The sequence below is a fragment of the Salvia hispanica genome, chromosome 3 (assembly GCF_023119035.1).
Source record: "Salvia hispanica cultivar TCC Black 2014 chromosome 3, UniMelb_Shisp_WGS_1.0, whole genome shotgun sequence".
Lineage (NCBI taxonomy): Eukaryota > Viridiplantae > Streptophyta > Magnoliopsida > Lamiales > Lamiaceae > Salvia > Salvia hispanica.
In genome coordinates, this window is record NC_062967.1 from 9,700,536 (window position 1) to 9,720,703 (window position 20,168).

General features: G+C 35.8%; 5 protein-coding genes across 8 annotated transcripts; 3 read left to right on the top strand and 2 right to left on the bottom strand.

Annotated features, from left to right (window-relative positions):
- Positions 1-2,623: 2,623 nt before the first annotated feature.
- Positions 2,624-7,342, bottom strand: LOC125210586 (protein unc-50 homolog). 2 transcript variants are annotated; one of them, XM_048110122.1, is made up of 10 exons: positions 7,117-7,340; positions 6,460-6,527; positions 5,967-5,992; positions 5,258-5,348; positions 4,878-4,973; positions 3,892-3,960; positions 3,636-3,694; positions 3,431-3,553; positions 3,083-3,154; positions 2,624-3,005 (listed from the first exon to the last, which is right to left on the bottom strand). In XM_048110122.1, exons 1-10 carry the CDS (start codon positions 7,201-7,203, stop codon positions 2,932-2,934), a joined length of 765 nt encoding a protein of 254 aa, XP_047966079.1. In that variant the 5' UTR covers positions 7,204-7,340; the 3' UTR covers positions 2,624-2,931. The 2 variants fall into 2 exon arrangements, with proteins under 2 accessions (XP_047966079.1, XP_047966080.1); XM_048110123.1 differs by lacking the exon at positions 3,431-3,553 and having other exon boundaries at positions 7,117-7,342.
- A 781-nt stretch (positions 7,343-8,123) lies between these two features.
- On the top strand, positions 8,124-10,673 carry LOC125211826 (reticulon-like protein B11). The gene is made up of 6 exons (XM_048111765.1): positions 8,124-8,318; positions 8,444-8,624; positions 8,991-9,132; positions 9,238-9,307; positions 9,396-9,572; positions 10,345-10,673. The coding sequence occupies exons 1-5, from the start codon at positions 8,267-8,269 to the stop codon at positions 9,563-9,565; spliced, it is 615 nt and encodes a 204-aa protein (XP_047967722.1). The 5' UTR covers positions 8,124-8,266; the 3' UTR covers positions 9,566-9,572; positions 10,345-10,673.
- Positions 10,674-11,344: 671 nt separating this feature from the next.
- Positions 11,345-12,743, top strand: LOC125212285 (stress enhanced protein 1, chloroplastic-like). Of its 3 annotated transcripts, none has more exons than XM_048112404.1 (4): positions 11,348-11,511; positions 11,597-11,677; positions 11,840-12,024; positions 12,435-12,743. In XM_048112404.1, exons 1-4 carry the CDS (start codon positions 11,457-11,459, stop codon positions 12,456-12,458), a joined length of 345 nt encoding a protein of 114 aa, XP_047968361.1. In that variant the 5' UTR covers positions 11,348-11,456; the 3' UTR covers positions 12,459-12,743. The 3 variants fall into 3 exon arrangements, with proteins under 3 accessions (XP_047968362.1, XP_047968361.1, XP_047968360.1); XM_048112403.1 differs by having other exon boundaries at positions 11,351-11,511; positions 12,419-12,743; XM_048112405.1 differs by lacking the exon at positions 11,597-11,677 and having other exon boundaries at positions 11,345-11,511; positions 12,419-12,743.
- Positions 12,744-13,115: 372 nt separating this feature from the next.
- Positions 13,116-14,773, bottom strand: LOC125215212. The gene is made up of 5 exons (XM_048116566.1): positions 14,619-14,773; positions 14,451-14,509; positions 14,191-14,228; positions 13,683-13,831; positions 13,116-13,595 (listed from the first exon to the last, which is right to left on the bottom strand). The coding sequence occupies exons 1-5, from the start codon at positions 14,636-14,638 to the stop codon at positions 13,400-13,402; spliced, it is 462 nt and encodes a 153-aa protein (XP_047972523.1). The 5' UTR covers positions 14,639-14,773; the 3' UTR covers positions 13,116-13,399.
- A 157-nt stretch (positions 14,774-14,930) lies between these two features.
- Positions 14,931-17,794, top strand: LOC125216391 (DNA-directed RNA polymerases II, IV and V subunit 3-like). Its single transcript, XM_048118085.1, has 3 exons — positions 14,931-15,470; positions 16,485-16,722; positions 17,276-17,794. Exons 1-3 carry the CDS (start codon positions 15,022-15,024, stop codon positions 17,546-17,548), a joined length of 960 nt encoding a protein of 319 aa, XP_047974042.1. The 5' UTR covers positions 14,931-15,021; the 3' UTR covers positions 17,549-17,794.
- The last annotated feature ends 2,374 nt before the right edge of the window (positions 17,795-20,168 follow it).

Consider the following 20,168-nt stretch of genomic DNA (forward strand, 5'->3'; position numbering starts at 1 on the left):
CAGTAAACACAGCTTATTTAACTAAACATTTTGCTAGTGTAGGTAGAGTGCAAGGAACACGTTTGATTTATATCCCATCAAAGTAAATACTTATTTTAATTAGGTGAAGAGGCACTTCCTTTTTCTGTTTCGATATTCCTTCCCACTGTGTTGGATTTCTTTCAAATGCTTTGAACTTTTCTCTAATTCCAAATGTGAGATTCATTAGCTTATATGGCATTCTTTCCTCTTACACCTACACTATGAATTTATACTAGTAGTACGTAGTATATAATTCACTCAAATTGTGTTTAATATTGATATTGTGCAACATTCAACATAATTCACATGCTCCTTGTGACAAAAAGAGTCCAATTGTGATATTTTCGAAAAAACTGTAATAAAAAATAGTACTATTATTTTACGAATTTTGTATTTTTTTTTATATATGCATGTCTCTTAGTATATTTCAAAATATAACATTGACATTTTAGGAATATGTGTGCTCACGAAATGAAAATGGAAATCATCATTACAAATAAAGACTTTCACTTTGTAATGGGTCCTAACTTAAACGTGTTGGGCTGCTGCATTGAAATTTCACCAAATCACCTACTAGTCATCCCATGCATGCATATTCATTCATCAATATATGTATAACATTAATTATATTTATCTGAAAATGACATAGATACATATATACCAATTATTTTGGCATCGTTTTTCCACATTGATGGAGTCATTTTCCAAATCCCAAATCTTTTCCTTAACCACCTGAAAATACTTTTTGGATTTCCCATTCTTGAATTTTTGCTGCTTCCTCAACTACAACCCTTTTTTGAGATAGCTGCGTTTCCTCTTTCAATTGCCAAATGTCACATTTGCTTCCTAATTACAACTTGTTATAATTTATTAGTGGTCTATATCTAACTTCATGCCACAAAAAGTTTGTCAACTATGTCCGTGCACTAAGTCTTGTAGATCTCCCAACTCAAATCTCGATGATACTGACATACCTTGTGCTGCGAGATCGATACTTTTGATAATAGAGATAGGTTTGTCGGATATTATCATATTGTTGTGTGTTTTTGTTGGTTGCTCGTTGGTTTTTGTCTTTTGCTAGCTTCTTTGTTGTTCTTTTCAGTATACTGCATTTATTTTGTGATAACTAAATTTTCACTATTATTGGTGAACTATGTTCGTCAGTTTAACTTTGAGCAAGAAAAAAATTATACATCATGATACTCGGGTGCAACACTCTATTCATGATATGCATAGAAGATACGAAATGCAAATGATTTAAATTTTGAAGATCTCAATATATTTATGTCATATGCATGTCATTTTCAGAGAAATTGGATATGAAAAAAGTTTATGCATGTAACTAGGTATTGGTTAATAAAAATTTACAATATTTAATTTTATCAAATGTGATAGGTCTACTTTTGCTTGACTTGTTAGATAGCCATCAACAACACAGATTGCACTTATTTTATAAGATAAGCAAAAATTTAAACTAACGTAGTCAAAACCATCTCCATCGTTAAGCCCACTTTCTGAAATCTATAAATTGTTGCACCAAATATCTTGGGATTCATATTCTTAAGGAAATCCCATTTTCAGCAGCTTGATACACAAAGCTAATGGCTAAACTATCTGCATATTTCGTAGTAGTATTTTTTCTCTTCTCTCTGGTAATAAGGCCCGGGATTCAAGCCCGATTACTATCAAAGGAATCAGGACTGCAAGGGAACGAGTCAAGAAGGATAATATCATCCGAAGAGGTGGAGGTAGCAAAGTCCGGGCCAAGCCCAGGAGCTGGACATGAAATCGGTCAAAAGAAGAATGCTGTCGTGGATGTGTACTCGCGCCCGAGCCCAGGAGTTGGACATGCGTTTGATCGGAAAGATTATGGTAAGCGAAATCCTGTCATGGGTATGAGATCGGGCCCACTTCCTGGAGATGGAAATGGAGTTCAAAATAGGGAGGGGAGTCTTGTCGCAGCTATTCATTCGGGCCCGAGCCCGGGAGAAGGTAACGGTCATGTTCCGGCCAAGCCCGTGGAAGAAAATAAGTTTTGAGATACGGATTAGCATTTCTATGTGCATAATTTACTATTGATAATTATCATTATACACATCTTATACACCGAAGTTAGGATATGAATTTGTATCTTATATTAGCAACCAATTACTATATACTATCTAGTATTGAGTTGCATGTTATTGTAGATCGGTTCAAGTTTATAATAATATTGTTATTACTTAATTCAACGTCCATTTTATTGGATTACGGTTCTCTACTTTGAAGAATATGTGAGTTCGTATACATATATAAAAATTGTTAAATTGTTACTTATAGAGAGAGCACTTCATCCATACCATTATAATTAGTGGCTAATTTGATTGACTTGGGTACTAGATTAATAAATTAGTAATATAAATCTATGTGTTAGAGTATGAAGTATATTGCATTCTATGAGGTGTTTTGTTGTATAAAGACGATCTATTCGATATCATTATAGAGAGTGAACGGTTTATTATATAACTAAAATAAATGGTTTATTATAACTAAAATAAATGTTTGAAATGCTAGAAGGGATACACAAGACTAAGGCATATATCTGAACCGTTACTCTTAGAAGTGCAGTAATCTCTCTATTATGAACATTCACTATTGAAGGCCATTGATAGTAAGCTCAGAATACGAGTCGGTCAAGAAGCAAAAAGTATTACAAAAATGCTACGCCTAACCCGCGATCCTAGTTAGGAAGAGACCACTTAAAGCGCTCCGATGCATTCTTACTTTACTCAGAAGCGGAGCGCCTAACATACTAGTTGAAGTGTGCCGAGACAATTCTCTCCACCGATCTATCCCATGTGAAAAAAACCAGTATCAAGCTACTGGGTTAACAGGATCGTCTCGGGTAGTGCCATGCTACGTGAGGAGTTGTTAGCTGATGTATTGCCTTTGACTAAAATACATGTTCATGAAATATCTCGATGGGTTGAAGCCACTTAGACATACTGCAACAAAGAGTAAATTACTCAAAACTTGAGCAAACAAGGTGAAGGCAAGTTATTATTTATACCAAGATGCTTACATATGGGGGAAAGAACTAGAACAACACCAATTGGATACAGGAACACAGTGGTCCTCACCAGGAAGGGTAATACTGCACCAATGAAGCAAGATAAGAAAATGCAAAAATATGACTCACAAAAATATTTTCCAGTATGAAAATCCATTGCATTCTATTTTAATGGGACTTCAGATTATTGAGTGTTAAATGGACTTTTAAATAAATTGTCACCACTGCAAGGCTAGGTTATCATCTCACAGCAAAAGGTGGCAAATTAGCCTCTAACATTTCTGGACTTTACATGTAAATTGTTCACTGCAACTTTACAAATGAAAAATGATAGTAAATGCTTTAGGTAAGACGACTCACCATCATAGCCTAAGAAATTTAGGTAATGGTAATAGGATACAGCTACCATGAAGAGCACATTTGAAAGTAGTAAGGGAATAAAACCATGAGCCACTAGCAGAGGTGATAAGAAATAATGAAGAACTGCAAAAAACAGACATAAATGTCATAGCTATCTAGAATATTGTTTGAGAGGATTATTCGCACATTTTCAATTTACACTTACCATAAAGCAGTACAAACATAGGGAAGAAAGAGTTGCAGTGTACATCAAAGGCGTACAACCTTCAGAAGGACAATGAAAAGTTAGACCTTAGTTCAAATAGACACACATAAATACATATAAAATCAATAGTACCTTAAATAATAGTAACAGAAACAAAAGTAATTGTAGTCACATAAGCAAGTAGTCACCCAATAGAGAGGGATAAATATTACTTAGCAAACAAAACAGACTCTGATAGATAGCTCAAAATACTTGCCATTCCACCCGTTGCTCCACCACGTAACTGTGCGGAGCTTCTTCTCGGAGATAATTGTTAGTGAAAAACCTGGAGAAAATGGACAAACAATTGTCAGTTAGACAGACTATCATGACATCCACAAATAGACATATATAATGCAGTTGTCTCAACAAACTTCCATGATGCAATAAAGCCAGAATTGCAACAATTCTAATGCATATGTGTGGATGTCAATGTGAAAAGTTCTGAAGATGCTACTTCTTTTTCCATACTTCCTGTTAAAATCTCTTAAATTCTGTCCAACATCAATTTGATGAAGATCCCATCTAATGTATATAAGTTTGGATAACCCTCCCCCTTATGAGGCCTTTTAAGGAGGTGAGTGGCCCATTTCTAATATGGTATCAGAGCTGACCCAAGTCGACGATGGATCTATTTATTTCTTATCTACCTCATGAGTGGAAGACCGATGTTCATTCCGGCCCACATCAATGATTGTTCTCTTTATCTCTTGTCTTGCCTACCCACGTGATGGAAGCCCGATGAGTCTTTCGTGGTGAAGATCTCATCTAATCTATATGAGTGTGGATAACCGTGCCCCTTGCCATTTAAGGTGGTGAGTGGCCCATTTCTAATACTTCCCTCATTGTTCATCTTACGAAAAACTTTTGCAGTAATACGAGATGCTTCATGGAATATAAACCTAACTCTTCCCAACAGATTTAGTATGAGGGAGTATTTCTTCATTAAACCTTAGAACTTAGGCCTCAGCAGACTACTACGGATTCTACAACCAGGAAGAGACCTTTCACGGTCATTGAATCTAAAATAACTTGGAACTGCTTGAATATACTAAAATCTTAGTCAGGGAAATGCAGTATCTCCATTTAGGATTCAGGGGATGAGAGATTTTAAAAAGTGACTGATTGAAATAAAAGAACAAAATTGAGGAAGCTATTCCCAAATGCATGTAATTAACAATTCATGTTCTTAAATTTCCTTACCAACAAAATGTAGCCAAAATTGCACCAATTAGAAAGAAATGGACGAACAAAGATGATATAACTACAAAAACAGCATGCCCTGCACTATGGTCGTACCTGGTCCACATGAAAAAACAACGATAGTATAAGGGTGATCAGCAAATATGATACAGTGATTCAAATTAGTGTATTTTGAAAGAAGACAAAACAAAGGAAAAACAGAAGTTTGGTCTGAAAAAAGAGTTTTTTTGAATGAACTGACACAATGGCAATAGGATTGATATTCAAACAACATATTATTAGTTACAGTTTACAAAAGAAATGCTAGGCAGGGCTTGTTTACCACACTGATTAATAATAATGATATCAGGCATGATAGACAAAGCGTTAAAGATACTTACGCAGCACAATATGCAATAAGGGAAACTGAAAAAAGAAGACTGCATATGACAACAAATGCAGGATCATCACGAGCCCATTGGTTCTTTGTTTCTGCAAAAGAAAAGAATGTCTTATATATTATGGGGAGTTAGGGCATTAGTAATTAGCAGCTAAACACTTCTTTAAAACCAGTAGGATTTAGAAATTTTAAATGTGCGGCATAGGAAAAATTTAAATGGATTAAATATAAGTTAACCAGGTCTATATGGAACTATCAGTGTGAACATATAGATTTTCCAACTTATGTAAAAAAAAAATTGGTTTGTAGACCTTCAGAGAGATCAGAGAATATACTATTAGTGACTTAGTGTTCCACAAAGCAACACCATTAAGTAAATGAGATAGTATTATCTTCCTGAAGATAGATTCTTAGAGTTTAGCTGGACAATGTTGAAGCTAAAGCTGCAAATATGTAAGAATACCTAAAGAGTGAAGATATCTTATTACAGTAACTAAACTGAGCTGAACATACGGGGTGATTAATGTTTGGCAATAGCATTAGCAGATATGGCTCCATTACAAATAAGACTTAGCTGAAAAATAATTTTATTAGTTAAAAATATATGGGACGAGTAATGAAAGTATCACAGCATCATATAAGATGGTTGTCATTGGAAAAACAATCTTCAGCAAAACAAAAGTACGCAAGAGATCAAAGAGGAAACTCACGCTTGTGATACTTGGTGTGTTGATATCTGCACCCATCGTTCCACATGTGAAATACCAAAATAATGTCACAAGATTCAAGTAAGTAAAAAAAATCATGAAGCCATTTGATTTTACATTACTATCTTTAAAAGTGATAGTGCAAGCACTATAACATGTTATCTAATTCACAAGAATTATTGATGATTATCATATGTAGAATCCACATAAAAAAAGTATAACCTCATTTGGCTTATTGTAGAATCATAGTAGTAGTTTACAGATTGACTAATTTTTAAAAACTCCGTATATCTTCCCAAATTATAATTGTAGAAACCCAAACCAAAACCAAATATACGATAGTAGTACAAGAACCCACAAATTAGCAGAACTGAAAATGTATCTATCTGTCTGAAAAACTTTCAACACAGTGAAGGATATGATGAAAACATTAAGATGGTTCAGACTTCAGATTTACAGAAAAACCAAGAATAATATGCAGAGGTTGGATACGCACACGACTTTTGGTGATGTGCATAGGTTAAGCATTTGCCAGAAAGTGTATTCAATATCCATCTGTTGCCACTGCAATTGACCACACAATAATTGGTGTTACCGAGAGAAAATGCTAAATCCAAAAACATGTCCATGCAGGAAACATATCTCACTAGTCAAACATATGCTAATGATAATTGCAACAATTGAAAATTTCTATTAGTACATAAAAATCTTAATCTTAGAACTTCTATTTCGAATTAATTTAGAAAAAAATGCTCCATTAAAGCTATATTATAACCAATTACTATATCCTAACGTTCTCTACTAGAGAACATTCATTTGGTCGATGCACCAGCTACCACCAGCTCTAATCCTGAAAATTCATGCTCCTATTAAAAATAACTCCCATCACCCTATCAACAACAGCAAACCGAATGAGAACAACATGAGAATTGCGTTCCTCCTTGATTAATCAGCCTATTTCTCCACAGCCCAAAACAAAAGACTATCACCGACTAATCAAGCCACAAAGTCGGCACAAAATTGCAATGAGGCAACACTTAGGAAACCATCCATCAAAATTGAGGAAGAAAAATCGTGATCAGATCTGAAATTTCCGGCACGAATTCGGAGAAAAACGCATATGCGTGAGAATTTTGGAGGAAGGACGCAAAACCTTGACTATTCTGCGGAGGTAGGGGAAGAAGGAATTCGGCCGGGGTTGCGGGCCCGATCGGCCCTTTGTTGAGGCGGTAGGCAACATGTTCTTCTTCTTCTTCACTTCTCTGCGAATGATTGATAGGGAGTACTAGTATATTTTACTTTTACTTCTGTGATCGGTGGATTGGATTTGAAGATTTCAAGTAGTAATTATGGTGTTCCCTCCTCTCCTCTCCTCTCACCTGCCAGCTTTTCGCTCAACTGTAAATGCTAAACTGGGCTCCGATTTCGGTTGCGGGTCGAATCGTATGGCCCAATATATTAGTTACATTTTGAGGCCCATTTCTCTTGTTGTAGTGGTCAAAAATAAAATCCTCTTGTTTCTAAAAATATAATTGGATATAATTATACTCATTTTGTCCGATCACGAAAAAACGAAACATTTTATATTTAATAAATAATTAAATATCAATTCCTTAAATCTCGTACCCAAAAAAAATTCATCATTTGTGGTGGGACGATAGTATCACACCCGTCCAATGTATGGACTAAAATAGTTTGAAACATTAATTTGAGGTTATAAATTAATTAAATAAAATTAAAGACAATATTATTATATAAAAATTACAAATAAAAAATTAATTTAGAAATATGATAAATGTGAAACAATTAATTACAAAATATAATGTTTCAATATTAAATTATAAGTATGAAATAAAAATCTATTATAGTAACGAATTAAACAAAAGAGTATTTACTCATAAGTTTGATGCTTTATACTATGATTTAATTATTAACATCATTTTCTATAATCTCATGAATTTATGTACCAATGATACCTTAAATAAGTAAGTACCTCAAATATACATATATATGGTTCAGATATTATTTTTGTAGTTTATTCTAAATTATTTCAATAAATAAATATCCCAAATGATTAGTCAACAACTAATATAAATCAAATCCATTTAAAATGCATAATAGTAGTATTGATTATTTATGACATCTAATATGCAATTGAATGAAAAGGAAGTTGGAAAAAAACCGACTGCACAGTAAAATCTAGAAATCGGCAGTCACTACTCTTCAAATTCTCCCTCCCTCGATTTCCTGAATCTCTCAACTTCCTTTTTCCATTTCGGATCCGGATCCATTCCAAAAATCCCATGGACAAATCTCATCGATCTTCTGTTCATCGCGTGTTAGGCGGTGGTGCAGGTACTATCATACTCGCTTCTGTTTCCGATTGTAATCGATCATTCCAATGTTATGTGCACTGTTTTGGTTTCGCTGTGATTTAATCTACCTATCTCATTCAATTGATTTTCATAATTGTGATGCAGTTGCTGATGTGATACTATGGAGAAAATGGACTCGCAGCACCGCTTTTCTCGTGGTTTCAACTGCGCTCTGGTTCCTTTTCGAGAGGGCCGGATACAATTTACTGTCATTTATGTCGAATGTTTTATTGTTGCTCATCGTGATACTATTCTGCTGGGCTAAATCTGCGTCGATTCTCAATAGGTAGATGAGTGGATGCATCTGTATTTATGTGCTTAATTAAAATGTTTTGTTTTGATTGACATTGGGGTAGATGAGTAGTGCTCTTATCTGCTAGTCGATTGAACTAGACGAATAATTTTATCCGCTATAGGTAAGCTTGGTCATGCCTTTTCAATAGTGAAAACAATACCCAAGTGCATTAATGGTAGAGCATTAGGCTCTTTGGCAATGATATTTTGTTGGTTGATCTGGAAATTGGTGTATGGATCTTTTCCGGTATGGTGTTCCTCAATTTTATTAAGGGGTTTGGGGTTCCTTTTACATGATATAGTTTAATTCATTGTAAAATTCTAGAAATTGAATAGAGAATTCTGTCTATGACTTTAGACCACTGCCTCCACTGCCAAGTCTTGAAATTTCGGAAGAGACTACTGTCAAGGCTGCTGATGAGATGCGAGTCTGGGTAAATTACGTGTTGTCAATTGCACATGACATTGCGATTGGGGGAAACCGGAGAGTTTTTTTGAAGGTGTTTTGCTTAGTTATGCTCCTGATTGACGCTTTCTTTGTGCACTCTCATTGTCACAATCACTGACTGTGGAGACTCTGTGGTCTTATTTGCCATGTTTATTAGGTTGCTGCACTATTGTGGGTGATTTCCTACATTGGCAGTTTCTTCAACTTTCTGACACTGATATACATTTGTAAGTGTGAAGTGTGCTGTATATAGTATTTGCAAGTTTTTGTTATGCCAATTTCAATTGCTTACTTGTTGGAACTATATTTCAACAGGCGTTCTTCTTAGTTTAACACTTCCGGTGCTGTATGACAAGTACCAAAATCCAATTGATGATAAGATGAGTGTTGCCTATGACATTGCTCGGGTACAGTATGAGAAGATTGATAGTCTAATACTTCAAAAGATCCCTTTTCATTCGAAGAAGGAGAAGAAGACCGAGTAAACTCATTGTAATTTCTCATCTCCCTATATATAAATGCACATCTGTCTCCTCATACATGTATTGTTATGAGTGTACTATGGCTAGCTGCACATTCCACTTACCTCAAAGTACTTCGCAAATCATATTGTTTTCATTTTTTCCCTTTAATTTCTGATAAAGTGATTGCCATCTGCTGTCTGGAAACATGTCTTAACAAATTAAGTAGGTACATGCCACATTTAAAGTATTTGAAAGTTTGAAAATATGCTTATTTAACTTTGCAGAACAACTGCTGGACTAGACTAGTAAAACAGCTTTGTTGCTCAATACATCTGCTGAAGGAAAATTATGATGTTGGAGTACTATGTTTTGGCCAAAACTTGACACATTAAATAAGTATTCTACCTTATTAATCTGCTGACATAACTTAAAGGTCTGTTGGATACATTTAAAAGATATCTATTGGTTGATATATGCTTCGGTTCCTTCGTATAAGTTCACATTTTTTCTCTTGCACATGTTTGTAAATAGTTCACAGTGAATGTCTAATGAGGTGACATAAATTCTATCTGCATGGATGAGATGAATATGCTTGTTACTACCTAACTTCTGGCATTTACTCAATTTTTATAATCATGGTAATAATCGGTTTGTCATTTATGGACAATGTGAGAACATTCAGACATTGTTTTTGTAGTTCTTCTTCAGGAGGGATTTCTCATCTAAAATCTGGAAGGTCATGGCTTGTTGTGCTTTAGTCGTGGAGTAGTTAATTTATGAAGTGTCAATGCTACTTGCAGGTGCCTTTTACTTGGTTGCGTAATGCTTAGCATTCTAACTGTGACGGTTGAATCAAGTTTTGAGAACATCAGTGAATGAAGGGTGTCAGCCAGTATAGTCTTTAACCGCGTGCTCTTTTATTTCTTGTTTTCGTTTCAGTTATTTGTTTCATAGTGATGTCAACCGTTAATGCAGACTCCATAGTTCTCTCCTCACTTGTCTATAGCTGAAGTTTTGAACAAGTTATCATTGGTAGTATGTTGATGTGGTGGTGAAGCATTCGTTTGTAAGTAACATTACAATATGCCATTTATGCAACTCTTGTGTATACTATTTCCGTTTGTGCTAATTCGAATTCTATGGATCTTGTAATGATCAGTTCCCGCCTGTGTACATCTATATTGTATTGCTTGCATTAGAATAAACCAGTACCGTCAGGACGCGGGGTGTACTGAGACGGTTAGGTAAAAACATCGGGCTGACAGGGACAGGGTGCATGCTTACAAATTGGAGCACATTTCAAAATTTAGTCAATTATGGACAATAATTCAGAATACATTAATAATGCAAATTTTTATATGTCTCGCAATTTTAATAATGCAAGTTTTGATTTGTCTCGCAACTTTAAAAAAAATGGAAAGATCTGAAATTTCAGATTGTTCGTAATTATCACGAGAAGAAAAAATTGGAGAGCTACCATTTAATACTCCATATTGATAGTATTTTACAACCAAGCAATGTTGTCTTCTATGCATAGACAACATAATTTAATAGTAACATCATGTACAACATGATTTTTTCAATGTCAATGAAAAAAAGTTATTCGTGATAGGAGAATTGTATTTTAATGGAGTAAGTTGACTTAATTTTAGGATGAATAAATTGAGTAGTATTCCTTCTTTTGGTTACTAGGATTCTCATTTTTTTTGAATAAGTTTTAAAAAGTAGTAGGAAAAAGTTAATGAAATATAAATCTGAATAAAATTAGTTGATGGAATATGATACGAGTGGAATGAATATTACTACTACTAATATTTTTGCAAAGCTGAAGGGACAAGTGTGGGATATTTCCCACCTCTCAAATTTCCGGAATTTCTCGAGGCCATCGTTGGCTGAGTAACTGAAGGATCCAATGGCGGGCGCCGTGCTATCTTCTTCTTCTCTCTGTTGCTACGCCTCCATTCGCGGTAGTACAATTTTGCTTTTTCTCATGTACAATTTGTGAAGCGTCAAGTACCACTATTCTAACTCCTCTGAACGATTACGGTCCAGATATTCGCATACCTCATCCATCTAAATTAGCTTCTTCTTCTCGTCAATTCAGCACCGCATTCGCCACCGGTTCTCCTCTCTGTGAGAAATCTCGATGCTCTGCGCTTCTGATTTGATGCATATTTTGTGCTTGTACAAGATAACTTGCTTGATTTTGATTTTGAATCGTCTAAATTGGCATTGGTTATAGCTAAGATTCGTGGTTTTGAAAGTGAGAATGTGATAATTTGTGCTGTTCTTCAGCGATTCGAACACCAATCTACAGGAGAAAGGCTGCTGGTCTGAATTCAACATCAGTGTCTGTAAGATGTGAGCAGAGTACAAAGGAAGAAGGCAATGGTTTAGATGTATGGCTGGGACGGCTCGCTATGGTTGGCTTTGCCGCCGCTATTAGTGTTGAGGTTGCCACCGGCAAAGGGCTCCTTGAGGTACGCCATCTCGGATTTAGCATGTGTGTGCAATAGAAAGGGGTGGCTCTTTGTAATTGTTGTCAAATAATGAAACTCAGCTAAAAGTAAAGAATAGCCTGTTTAGATGGTCTCCATGGACCAAGGATGTATAGAAAATGGGGTGCCTCTTATTTCTAATCCAAGTTTTCTATAGTCTATGATAATTTAAAGCAAGTGATTTGGTAGGCGCTTCCTTGTAAGTTGGCTGGGAATTATTCTAGTTTTTTCTATAGGTTTTAAATGGAGTACCATCGTTTGTAAAGATATCAAGATTTGGAAGCACACTAGTTGTTCGATGATATAAACTTCGTTTCCTTTCCTTTCTTTTCCTTTTAGATGATTCTTGTATTATGTATTTCTTCTTATTTGGCAGAATTTTGGCCTCACAGATCCTCTGCCAACCGTGGCGTTAGCAGTGACAGCGTTGGTGGGAGTTCTTACTGCAGTCTTCATCTTCCAGTCTGCATCAAAGAATTGACCAATCTACTTTCTTTCTACATGGTGTGTCTACAATACAATTCATTTGTTTACCTTGAAGATGCTGTCTGCTATATACAACGCAACTCTACTATGTATGTACTTTTGCAGGATGTATGGATGTATCTACTTTAAGCATAGAAATCATATTTGTTTCAAAGTGTAAAGATACTGATGCCCTTCTTTACCACTTATCTTCCTGATTTTCAATCGACACACAACAGCCATGGTCATTCGTTTAGCGATTAATGCCTAAATACACAAGCTCAGAAATTGCTTTTACATTTCTCTTGATTAATAATTCAAATGTCATGGCAAGTGATGAAGATTTTTAAGACACTGAAAATCCAGTATTTTCTCATGATTGGCAATTCAAATTTCATGGCAATTGCTCTGACAGTATCCTAAATTGGCTAGAGTGAATAACTTACAAGTGTATCCGTAGCCAAGTTAGTAATACCACTGTACATCTCAAGCTTGAAAGGTGTAGCAAGAAAATCTGGAGCTCCAAGAGCATATCATAGCAATTTAGTACTCCAGTATTGAACAATAAATTTGAGGTACCATGATGAAATCGAAAGAAAGCACAAATCGCCCCAAAGAAAAAAATCACAATTCATTTCTTACATTCAGGCACATAAAATCTCCTTTTAACTGTTTTTTCAGTTATACTGCAGCAAAGTCCTAACAAAAATAGGCTGCCTTAACTATGCACATACCATGAAATCTAAACGAATAGTTCATGACCACCATTTACTGATAGATTCAGTGTTACAGCTTCCCATCTCCAAGTATGTCAGGCAGCATGCAGAACTGTTTGAGAAACTGGTGCGAGAAGGTACCCATAGCAAAAAATGAAGAAATCCAGTCCTTGCATTTATATATCCATCGACTCTGTATCTTTAGACTTCTTCTTTTTCGTCTTACTTTTTCTAGATTTACCATCCTTTTTCTTAGGCTTCTTGTCAGGGGCAGGCTGTGTCGTCTGCAAATGCTGATAAATAGCAGCTAAAGGATCCGACTGGTAAACCGGATGATTGATAACCATCTTCAACTTATTACTCTCTTTAACCCTGAGAAAAAACAGCATACAAACAAGTGAATAGTTTGTATGAGAAAAGAAAATAGTGTCAATCGTTACACATATTTTCTAAACTCACACTAGGTCATTTCTCCTCTTGCAATTAAGTTTCAATTCAACCGGTACTGATGCTGAGGGAGCTTTTAACTCAGGGAGGCACTCTGTGAGGGAAGTCAGATCATATGCTTTTAGTTTCTTTTGTCTGCTTCGTTTCTTTTGCTTTTGCTCCTGTTGCAAAACAACATTTAATCAGAATCTAGCAGATAATTGTTTAGAAACAACCTTAGAACCACTATGAGAAGCCAACATATCACAAGGTGAATTGATATCCGATTGCGTTGGTATTCAAATTTAAATTATTACTTAATAGCCAATACTAACATTTAGTGTTAAAACTCTCTATATCTTCTCCCACATCGACTTGGTAAGGATCCTAGCTCACCTATATAAGTGTGGATAACCCTCCCCCTTATGAGGCCTTTTAAGGGGTGAGTGGCCCATTTCTAATATCTAGCAAGCTGATTAAAGGCCATACATCACAATATCACATACATTCACCAGTGTAGTTTAAGAGCCAGAAACCATACCTTGCTAATAGCTTTGCTGGTAACTGCTGCTCTGACCTCTACAAGCCAAAATAACAGAGATGATGAGATTCGTAGTTGTTAGTTTAGCACTACCAATTAATTTCCATTACATAAATGTAGATAAACTACGATAGCTTAAGGAATATTTCTAATGCGTTCACTAGCAGCAGACACCACAGTGATGAACTCATTAAATTTAAGTGCAATGCTCAGGAACATATCTAACAATGTAACTGGAAATACAAAATTCATATCCTTACTCTCGTAAAATTCCAATTTCTTATCGAACTTGCGATCTGCACTCGACTTTGCTTCACCACTGAGAAATTTGTGCAACCAACGTTAACATTAAAAAAGGAATTAGAACTATGTCAAGCGCAAATACAAATCCTCCTTAAACAATTCAGGAAACTTTCAATAAATTTTACCGTGCGCTGGTTTTTCCCATCGGTAGAATGCAGTTTCAGTCCTCGCGGATGATTATTATGACGAATCCGAAATTTATCAAGTCGAATTTGAGCTAGAAATTCAATGGTGAATGATTAGGGTTTAGAGAAAAGTTCATTGAAATTGATTGATAGAGAGTTATCAGTTATCATCACTGTTATATTCAAGCCCACTAAAACGGCCTTTTTGCAATGAAGCCCAATCGCAATTTCGAAATATTGTATTTTCAGGAATAAAGCATAGTACAAATACTACAGTGCAACGTACTACTCATTTTTTTAGAAACGATTTTACCCCCAATTTCATTTCGAAGGTCAGAAAATAGGGTTTAAACCAAAACCCTTTCAAGAGAGAGGTGGTGAGTGAGAGAGAGGAGAAATCGAAATGGAGGGCGTTTCGTACCAGAGATTCCCCAAAATCAAAATTCGGGAGGTGAAGGACGACTACATGAAGTTCGAGCTGCGAGAGACCGATGCCAGCATCGCCAACGCCCTCCGCCGCGTGATGATCTCCGAGGTCCCAACCATCGCTATCGATTTGGTGGAAATCGAGGTCAACTCTTCCGTCTTGAACGACGAATTCATCGCCCACCGCCTAGGTCTGATCCCTCTCATCAGCGAGCGCGCCATGGCCATGCGCTTCTCCCGCGACTGCGACGCCTGCGACGGCGATGGCCAGTGTGAGTACTGCTCCGTCGAGTTTCATCTTCGCGCCAAGTGCATTAACGACACTACGCTCGATGTCACCTCGAAGGACCTCTACAGCTCGGACCACACAGTTGTTCCCGTCGATTTCTCCGATGCTTCGTCCACAATCGATAACACGGAGTCTAGGTAGTTATGCTATTCTCGACACGATGTTTTTATGTGCTAGACTGCTAGTTTACATTTTATGTGCATGATTTTATTCGTTAATTTATTTATATTTTTTGGGTTGTGTGGACTGATTAGCTGAGTGAATGGCTAAATAAAATTTGAGCTACAGTATTTGGTGAAAATTGTCTCTGTTTGATCGAGTATTTCTTTTTGGAAATTTTGAAGCTTTAATTTGTTTGGTAGTGAGAGTATTTTCTGTTCTCGAACTCAAAAATATTATTGATGTTCGTTCAGCTGGGAAGCGAGTTACGTTTAGTGGGGAGAAATTGTTCTAGGGGAAAAAGGCACAATGTAGTTGAATTAAAGGGAAAACTGATAGATTGTATGGCCTACAGTCTGATTCAAGATCCATGATATGTGGAAATCAAGGAAGTATCATTAAGTCCTTGTAAAAATTTTAGTAAATAGAGATTCTTCTAATTTTCTGCACAGTTGGTAAAGGTATTGTTTGTTAAAGGAATTTGGAAGGCGTACTAAGTTAGAAAAACCATGCCAAGTTACTAAGAAAATACAAGATGTGTATACATATTTGTAATCCTCTAAGGCGGGAGCATTTTGAATACGTAAGATTTTCTTATCTCTCCATCTTCCCTCCCTCCCTATGGTGGGTGGTGGGAGGTCAGTGATGGGGCTGAAGGGAGGAGTGTTGGTTGACCCTGTCACCCTGGTACAAAAATACAAGCTCTGGCATTAATTGTCATTTTCATTACTCAAATGACTAAATTGACAGAATACTTGTCAATGTAAGGTGCATGAATTGGTTATAGGTCTTTTTGGGTGGTTGTTATGTTCCATTCCCACTATATCTAGTATAAATGGGTGATACTCTGTTTCTAGTGTTGTTTTCAAGTTTTCCTTTAATTCTTTCTGTTCATATTATGTTTCTATTTCCCAATCTACATTTGCTGGTATGATCCACAATCATTTGTACTATATAAATGATCTGACCAGTTCAAGTTATTCATGATGTAGGGGAATCATAATTGTGAAGCTTCGCCGAGGTCAGGAGTTGATTTTGAGAGCCATAGCACGGAAAGGAATTGGGAAAGATCATGCCAAATGGTCGCCTGCAGCAACTGTCACTTTCATGTATGAACCTGAGATCTATATCAACGAAGAGTTAATGGAAACCTTGAGCATGGCAGAGAAACAAGAGTTTGTTGACAGCAGTCCCACAAAAGTGTTTGACATTAACCCCCGCAATGGGCAGGTAAATCATTCATCTTGGTAGGCTTCTTTTGGCATGGAATTATTTCATCTTTGAATATGTATGTTTCTTATGCTGGTTCTTCCCTGATTTCATTTCTTGATAATTGCTTGATCATATTGAATTTTTGTGCTCATGACAGCTTAAATGACTTTACATGTTTTCCTGTTTAAGTGTTTATTTTGATAATAAGTTGCTGCTTAATGTTGGTTTCATATGCAAAGAAGGTAAACTAAATTATTGAGATAAATGGGCAGTCGTGTATTTGACTGTCTTCGCATAACGACATAACCTTTTTTATATGAATGGATATGAATCCATTCCTTGAAGAGTAAGAAGAACTTTTGTAGAATATTTTTTTGATTAACTGTTGAACTTCTTGTTTGTGGTGGCTCGATATCCTGAGCCCAGGCTGGTACTGACTTCTTCAATTGTTCCAATAAAAAATAGATTTCACAGGATCATTATCCTCTGGAAATAGTTTTATTTAGACTACCAGAATGTTAGCCTTGAGGTTTTACATAACTGCCATTGCTAATTTGGCCCCTTTTCATAGGTCTATGTGCACAATGCTGAGAATTATACGTATGACGATGAAGTTCTCAAGAAAGCAGAAGCAATGGGGAAGCCCGGCCTTGTTGAGATCCATGCCAAAGAGGACAGTTTCATATTCACGGTAGAGACAACTGGAGGCATAAAGGCATCCCAATTGTTAATCAATGCCATCGAGATCCTGAAGCAGAAGCTAGATGCTGTTCGCTTGTCAGCAGACACTGTGGAAGCTGACGAGCAGTTTGGCGAGCTGGGAGCACATATGCGCGGGGGCTGATTCCATGTACTGACTGTTATAACTCCATCTTTCTTATCAAGGTATGCATTTTGCTTCAATTAACTTTAAGGTGTATGAAATCTGCTACTAAGTGCTGTAATTACTTCAAATTTCACTAGACTTTGCATATGGAGGATTCTCATGTAGTGATGCGTTATGTGGCTAAAAAACTTATCCAATCTTTTCTGAAACTGTCGATGGATAAGCAGTTTCGTATTTATGAGAAACCCTGTTAGTTCGGTTTTACATGGTGAACCTATTATCTATGTTGATGCATCCAAATCTAAATCCCAAGATGTTCCATTTTGTACACCAAAAGTTGCAAGGGGTGTGGGGCATTTCTTTTATCTATTTGGTTATAATATGAAAGAGGTTATTTAGTGATCGAACCTCAATATATATACTGTATGAATGTGAAAGTGGTGTGAAAATCTATCTGAATTTTTTAACCACCAGATTTCACAGATCCCCCTCCTGACAAGTGTTCTGTGGTAGATACTACATTTAATGAAACAGTTAACTTGTAATTTAATGTTTTCTTGTGTGTATAGTTATCATCAATGCATAATATTTAGTCTTATCGAATATGGTAGTATCAATATTTTGCAAATAACTGAAATTTTATGTACATAGTTTACTCTAAACAAAAGTCATTTGTCCCTTTTGATAAATTTATCGAGTGTGTTATTGAGTATGTCAAGTCTATCTAATTTCAGTATGTATTTAAAACAATAAATCAATGGAATACAGTATAAAATTTGGAAATTGAAAATAAACCAATCAAACTCACAGCACAAACAGATTGGACCACCTGAATCAGAAGGTGGATGACAATAGACTGGCCTTCATCACTTCGCATTCAATGCTATCAGTATATCTGTTCGATAATAAGTTGCAATTCCCTCGCAAGTCTCGATTTGGACTTGAATAAATGACTTCGTCAATAAATTTTAGAGTTGTCTGTCCTTTACCTTTCAAAATATATTGAAAATCAAGATAGCATGCCCATCCCGTACCTCAATGGGACCGGACCGCGAAAATGGTAGTCCGGTCTGGTCTCATGCATTGAAGAGGAGGGCTGAGTGACCGGGAATTGGTGGTGGTCTGGTGCGACCACCGGTTAGTTGCAGGCTTCTAGAGCGCACTGCAACTAAAGTGGGGGTGGGATAATATACTCAGTTGTAATTAGTTGTGAATTTGAGATGGATAAAAACATATTTTTATGTTATAAGTTAATTCGTATACACACAAAATAGTTGTGATTGTTCAAAGGTTTCAAATAGTCTATTGAACTAATAGTGGGTGGAAAATCTAATGTTTTGTCTTTGGGTCTATTAAATGTAATATCAGCCGTCAATCTATACCTCTCATGCAGATTGCTGACTTTTCAATCAACATACTAATACAAGATTGAGTTTCTTCTCGAGGAATAACCTTCATATTATATTGCTTGGTTTATTCATTCATTTATTCTCAAATAGTTACTCCTTCCGTCTCAAAAATGACCACCTTTCTTCTTTTGTTTGTCCAATCAAGATGGTCACTTTCCAATTTTGGAGATAAACCCCTCTCTCCTCCCTCCTCGTTAAAATATTCAACTATATTTTTCCTCTCTATTTTATTTCACCTAACAACACTTCTTAAAATTTTGTGTCACTCAAGAATGTGACCATCTTAAATGAGACGGAGGGAGTAATTATTTTAAGTCATTCTAAACTTTCTATACACTATTGATCTACTCCAAGATATCACGTTGAGTCAAAAGTCAAAACTACAGAACTGGTGAGTGTAGGAAAAAAAAAGATCTACCACTTCCTAGGATGCTTGGGGATAACAATAAATGTGAGGGATTTGTGTCGGTAGTGTATATACATGGCTATCCTTCACATTACATTGTCTTGTGAATATAAATAATGTCCTAAATCAAATTTTTAAATATTACTTATGAACAAAAATTAAAACTACCCTCTGCACACTTACATTTAAATCCCTCAAGTTCCAAAAGCACTAAAAGTGTCGTTGTCTCGTTGACATATTAAAGTGACACAATCCACATAGAAATGAGCTAGAGCACTTATATATATATATAAAATAAGGAAGTTAAATACACCTAGAGAACACATGTACATTAAATTAAGCACAAATTTGAAAACAAAATTGAGAAGCCAGTGCTCCATCTAGAAATCAAATACTACATTTATTGTACAATCATTGAAGAACCAGCAAGCAAGATTCATAATAAAACACAAATTCGGAACAATTCAAGAGTTGATGTATGTACCTCAGAAATGAAATTAGGTCAAGAGTTGACTTTCCTGTCTATTATTTGTTCATGTTTGTTCTCTGTAGTCTGATCGTGTTTGTTTTCGTTTAAAAATGCAAATAGGTCAAATGTAAGGCATTAATAAAATTTCAATAAATTTTAACCATCTTTGAAATTAAATGTAATTTAGTGTCCTTATTTTAACTTGATACACCTAAAAAGAATCGGGACTGTTCAATCTAATCAGAGTAGCACACCTTGTATGAATTAGGACAATATGTATAATGTGTCAATAGTAATTTGATGTTGCATTGTATTCATGTGTATCATGTAAATTTTGATCAATATGGTGATAGG

Excerpts from the sequence above, each read along its gene's own strand:
- LOC125210586 (XM_048110122.1), bottom strand. The coding sequence starts at position 7,203 with ATGTTGCCTACCGCCTCAACAAAGGGCCGATCGGGCCCGCAACCCCGG. Across the intron at positions 5,993-6,459 it reads TGCACATCACCAAAAGTCGT|ATATCAACACACCAAGTATC; the intron begins GTGCGTATCCAA and ends CGATGGGTGCAG. Across the intron at positions 3,695-3,891 it reads GTGGAGCAACGGGTGGAATG|GTTGTACGCCTTTGATGTAC; the intron begins GCAAGTATTTTG and ends GTCCTTCTGAAG.
- LOC125215212 (XM_048116566.1), bottom strand. The coding sequence starts at position 14,638 with ATGGGAAAAACCAGCGCACG. Across the intron at positions 14,510-14,618 it reads ATGGGAAAAACCAGCGCACG|TGGTGAAGCAAAGTCGAGTG; the intron begins GTAAAATTTATT and ends CAAATTTCTCAG. Across the intron at positions 14,229-14,450 it reads GAAATTGGAATTTTACGAGA|AGGTCAGAGCAGCAGTTACC; the intron begins GTAAGGATATGA and ends TTTGGCTTGTAG.
- LOC125212285 (XM_048112403.1), top strand. The coding sequence starts at position 11,457 with ATGGCGGGCGCCGTGCTATCTTCTTCTTCTCTCTGTTGCTACGCCTCC. Across the intron at positions 11,678-11,839 it reads CGCCACCGGTTCTCCTCTCT|CGATTCGAACACCAATCTAC; the intron begins GTGAGAAATCTC and ends GCTGTTCTTCAG. Across the intron at positions 12,025-12,418 it reads CCGGCAAAGGGCTCCTTGAG|AATTTTGGCCTCACAGATCC; the intron begins GTACGCCATCTC and ends CTTATTTGGCAG.
- LOC125216391 (XM_048118085.1), top strand. The coding sequence starts at position 15,022 with ATGGAGGGCGTTTCGTACCAGAGATTCCCCAAAATCAAAATTCGGGAG. Across the intron at positions 15,471-16,484 it reads ATCGATAACACGGAGTCTAG|GGGAATCATAATTGTGAAGC; the intron begins GTAGTTATGCTA and ends TTCATGATGTAG. Across the intron at positions 16,723-17,275 it reads TTAACCCCCGCAATGGGCAG|GTCTATGTGCACAATGCTGA; the intron begins GTAAATCATTCA and ends CCCTTTTCATAG.
- LOC125211826 (XM_048111765.1), top strand. The coding sequence starts at position 8,267 with ATGGACAAATCTCATCGATCTTCTGTTCATCGCGTGTTAGGCGGTGGT. Across the intron at positions 8,625-8,990 it reads TCTGCGTCGATTCTCAATAG|ACCACTGCCTCCACTGCCAA; the intron begins GTAGATGAGTGG and ends CTATGACTTTAG. Across the intron at positions 9,308-9,395 it reads TCTGACACTGATATACATTT|GCGTTCTTCTTAGTTTAACA; the intron begins GTAAGTGTGAAG and ends ATATTTCAACAG.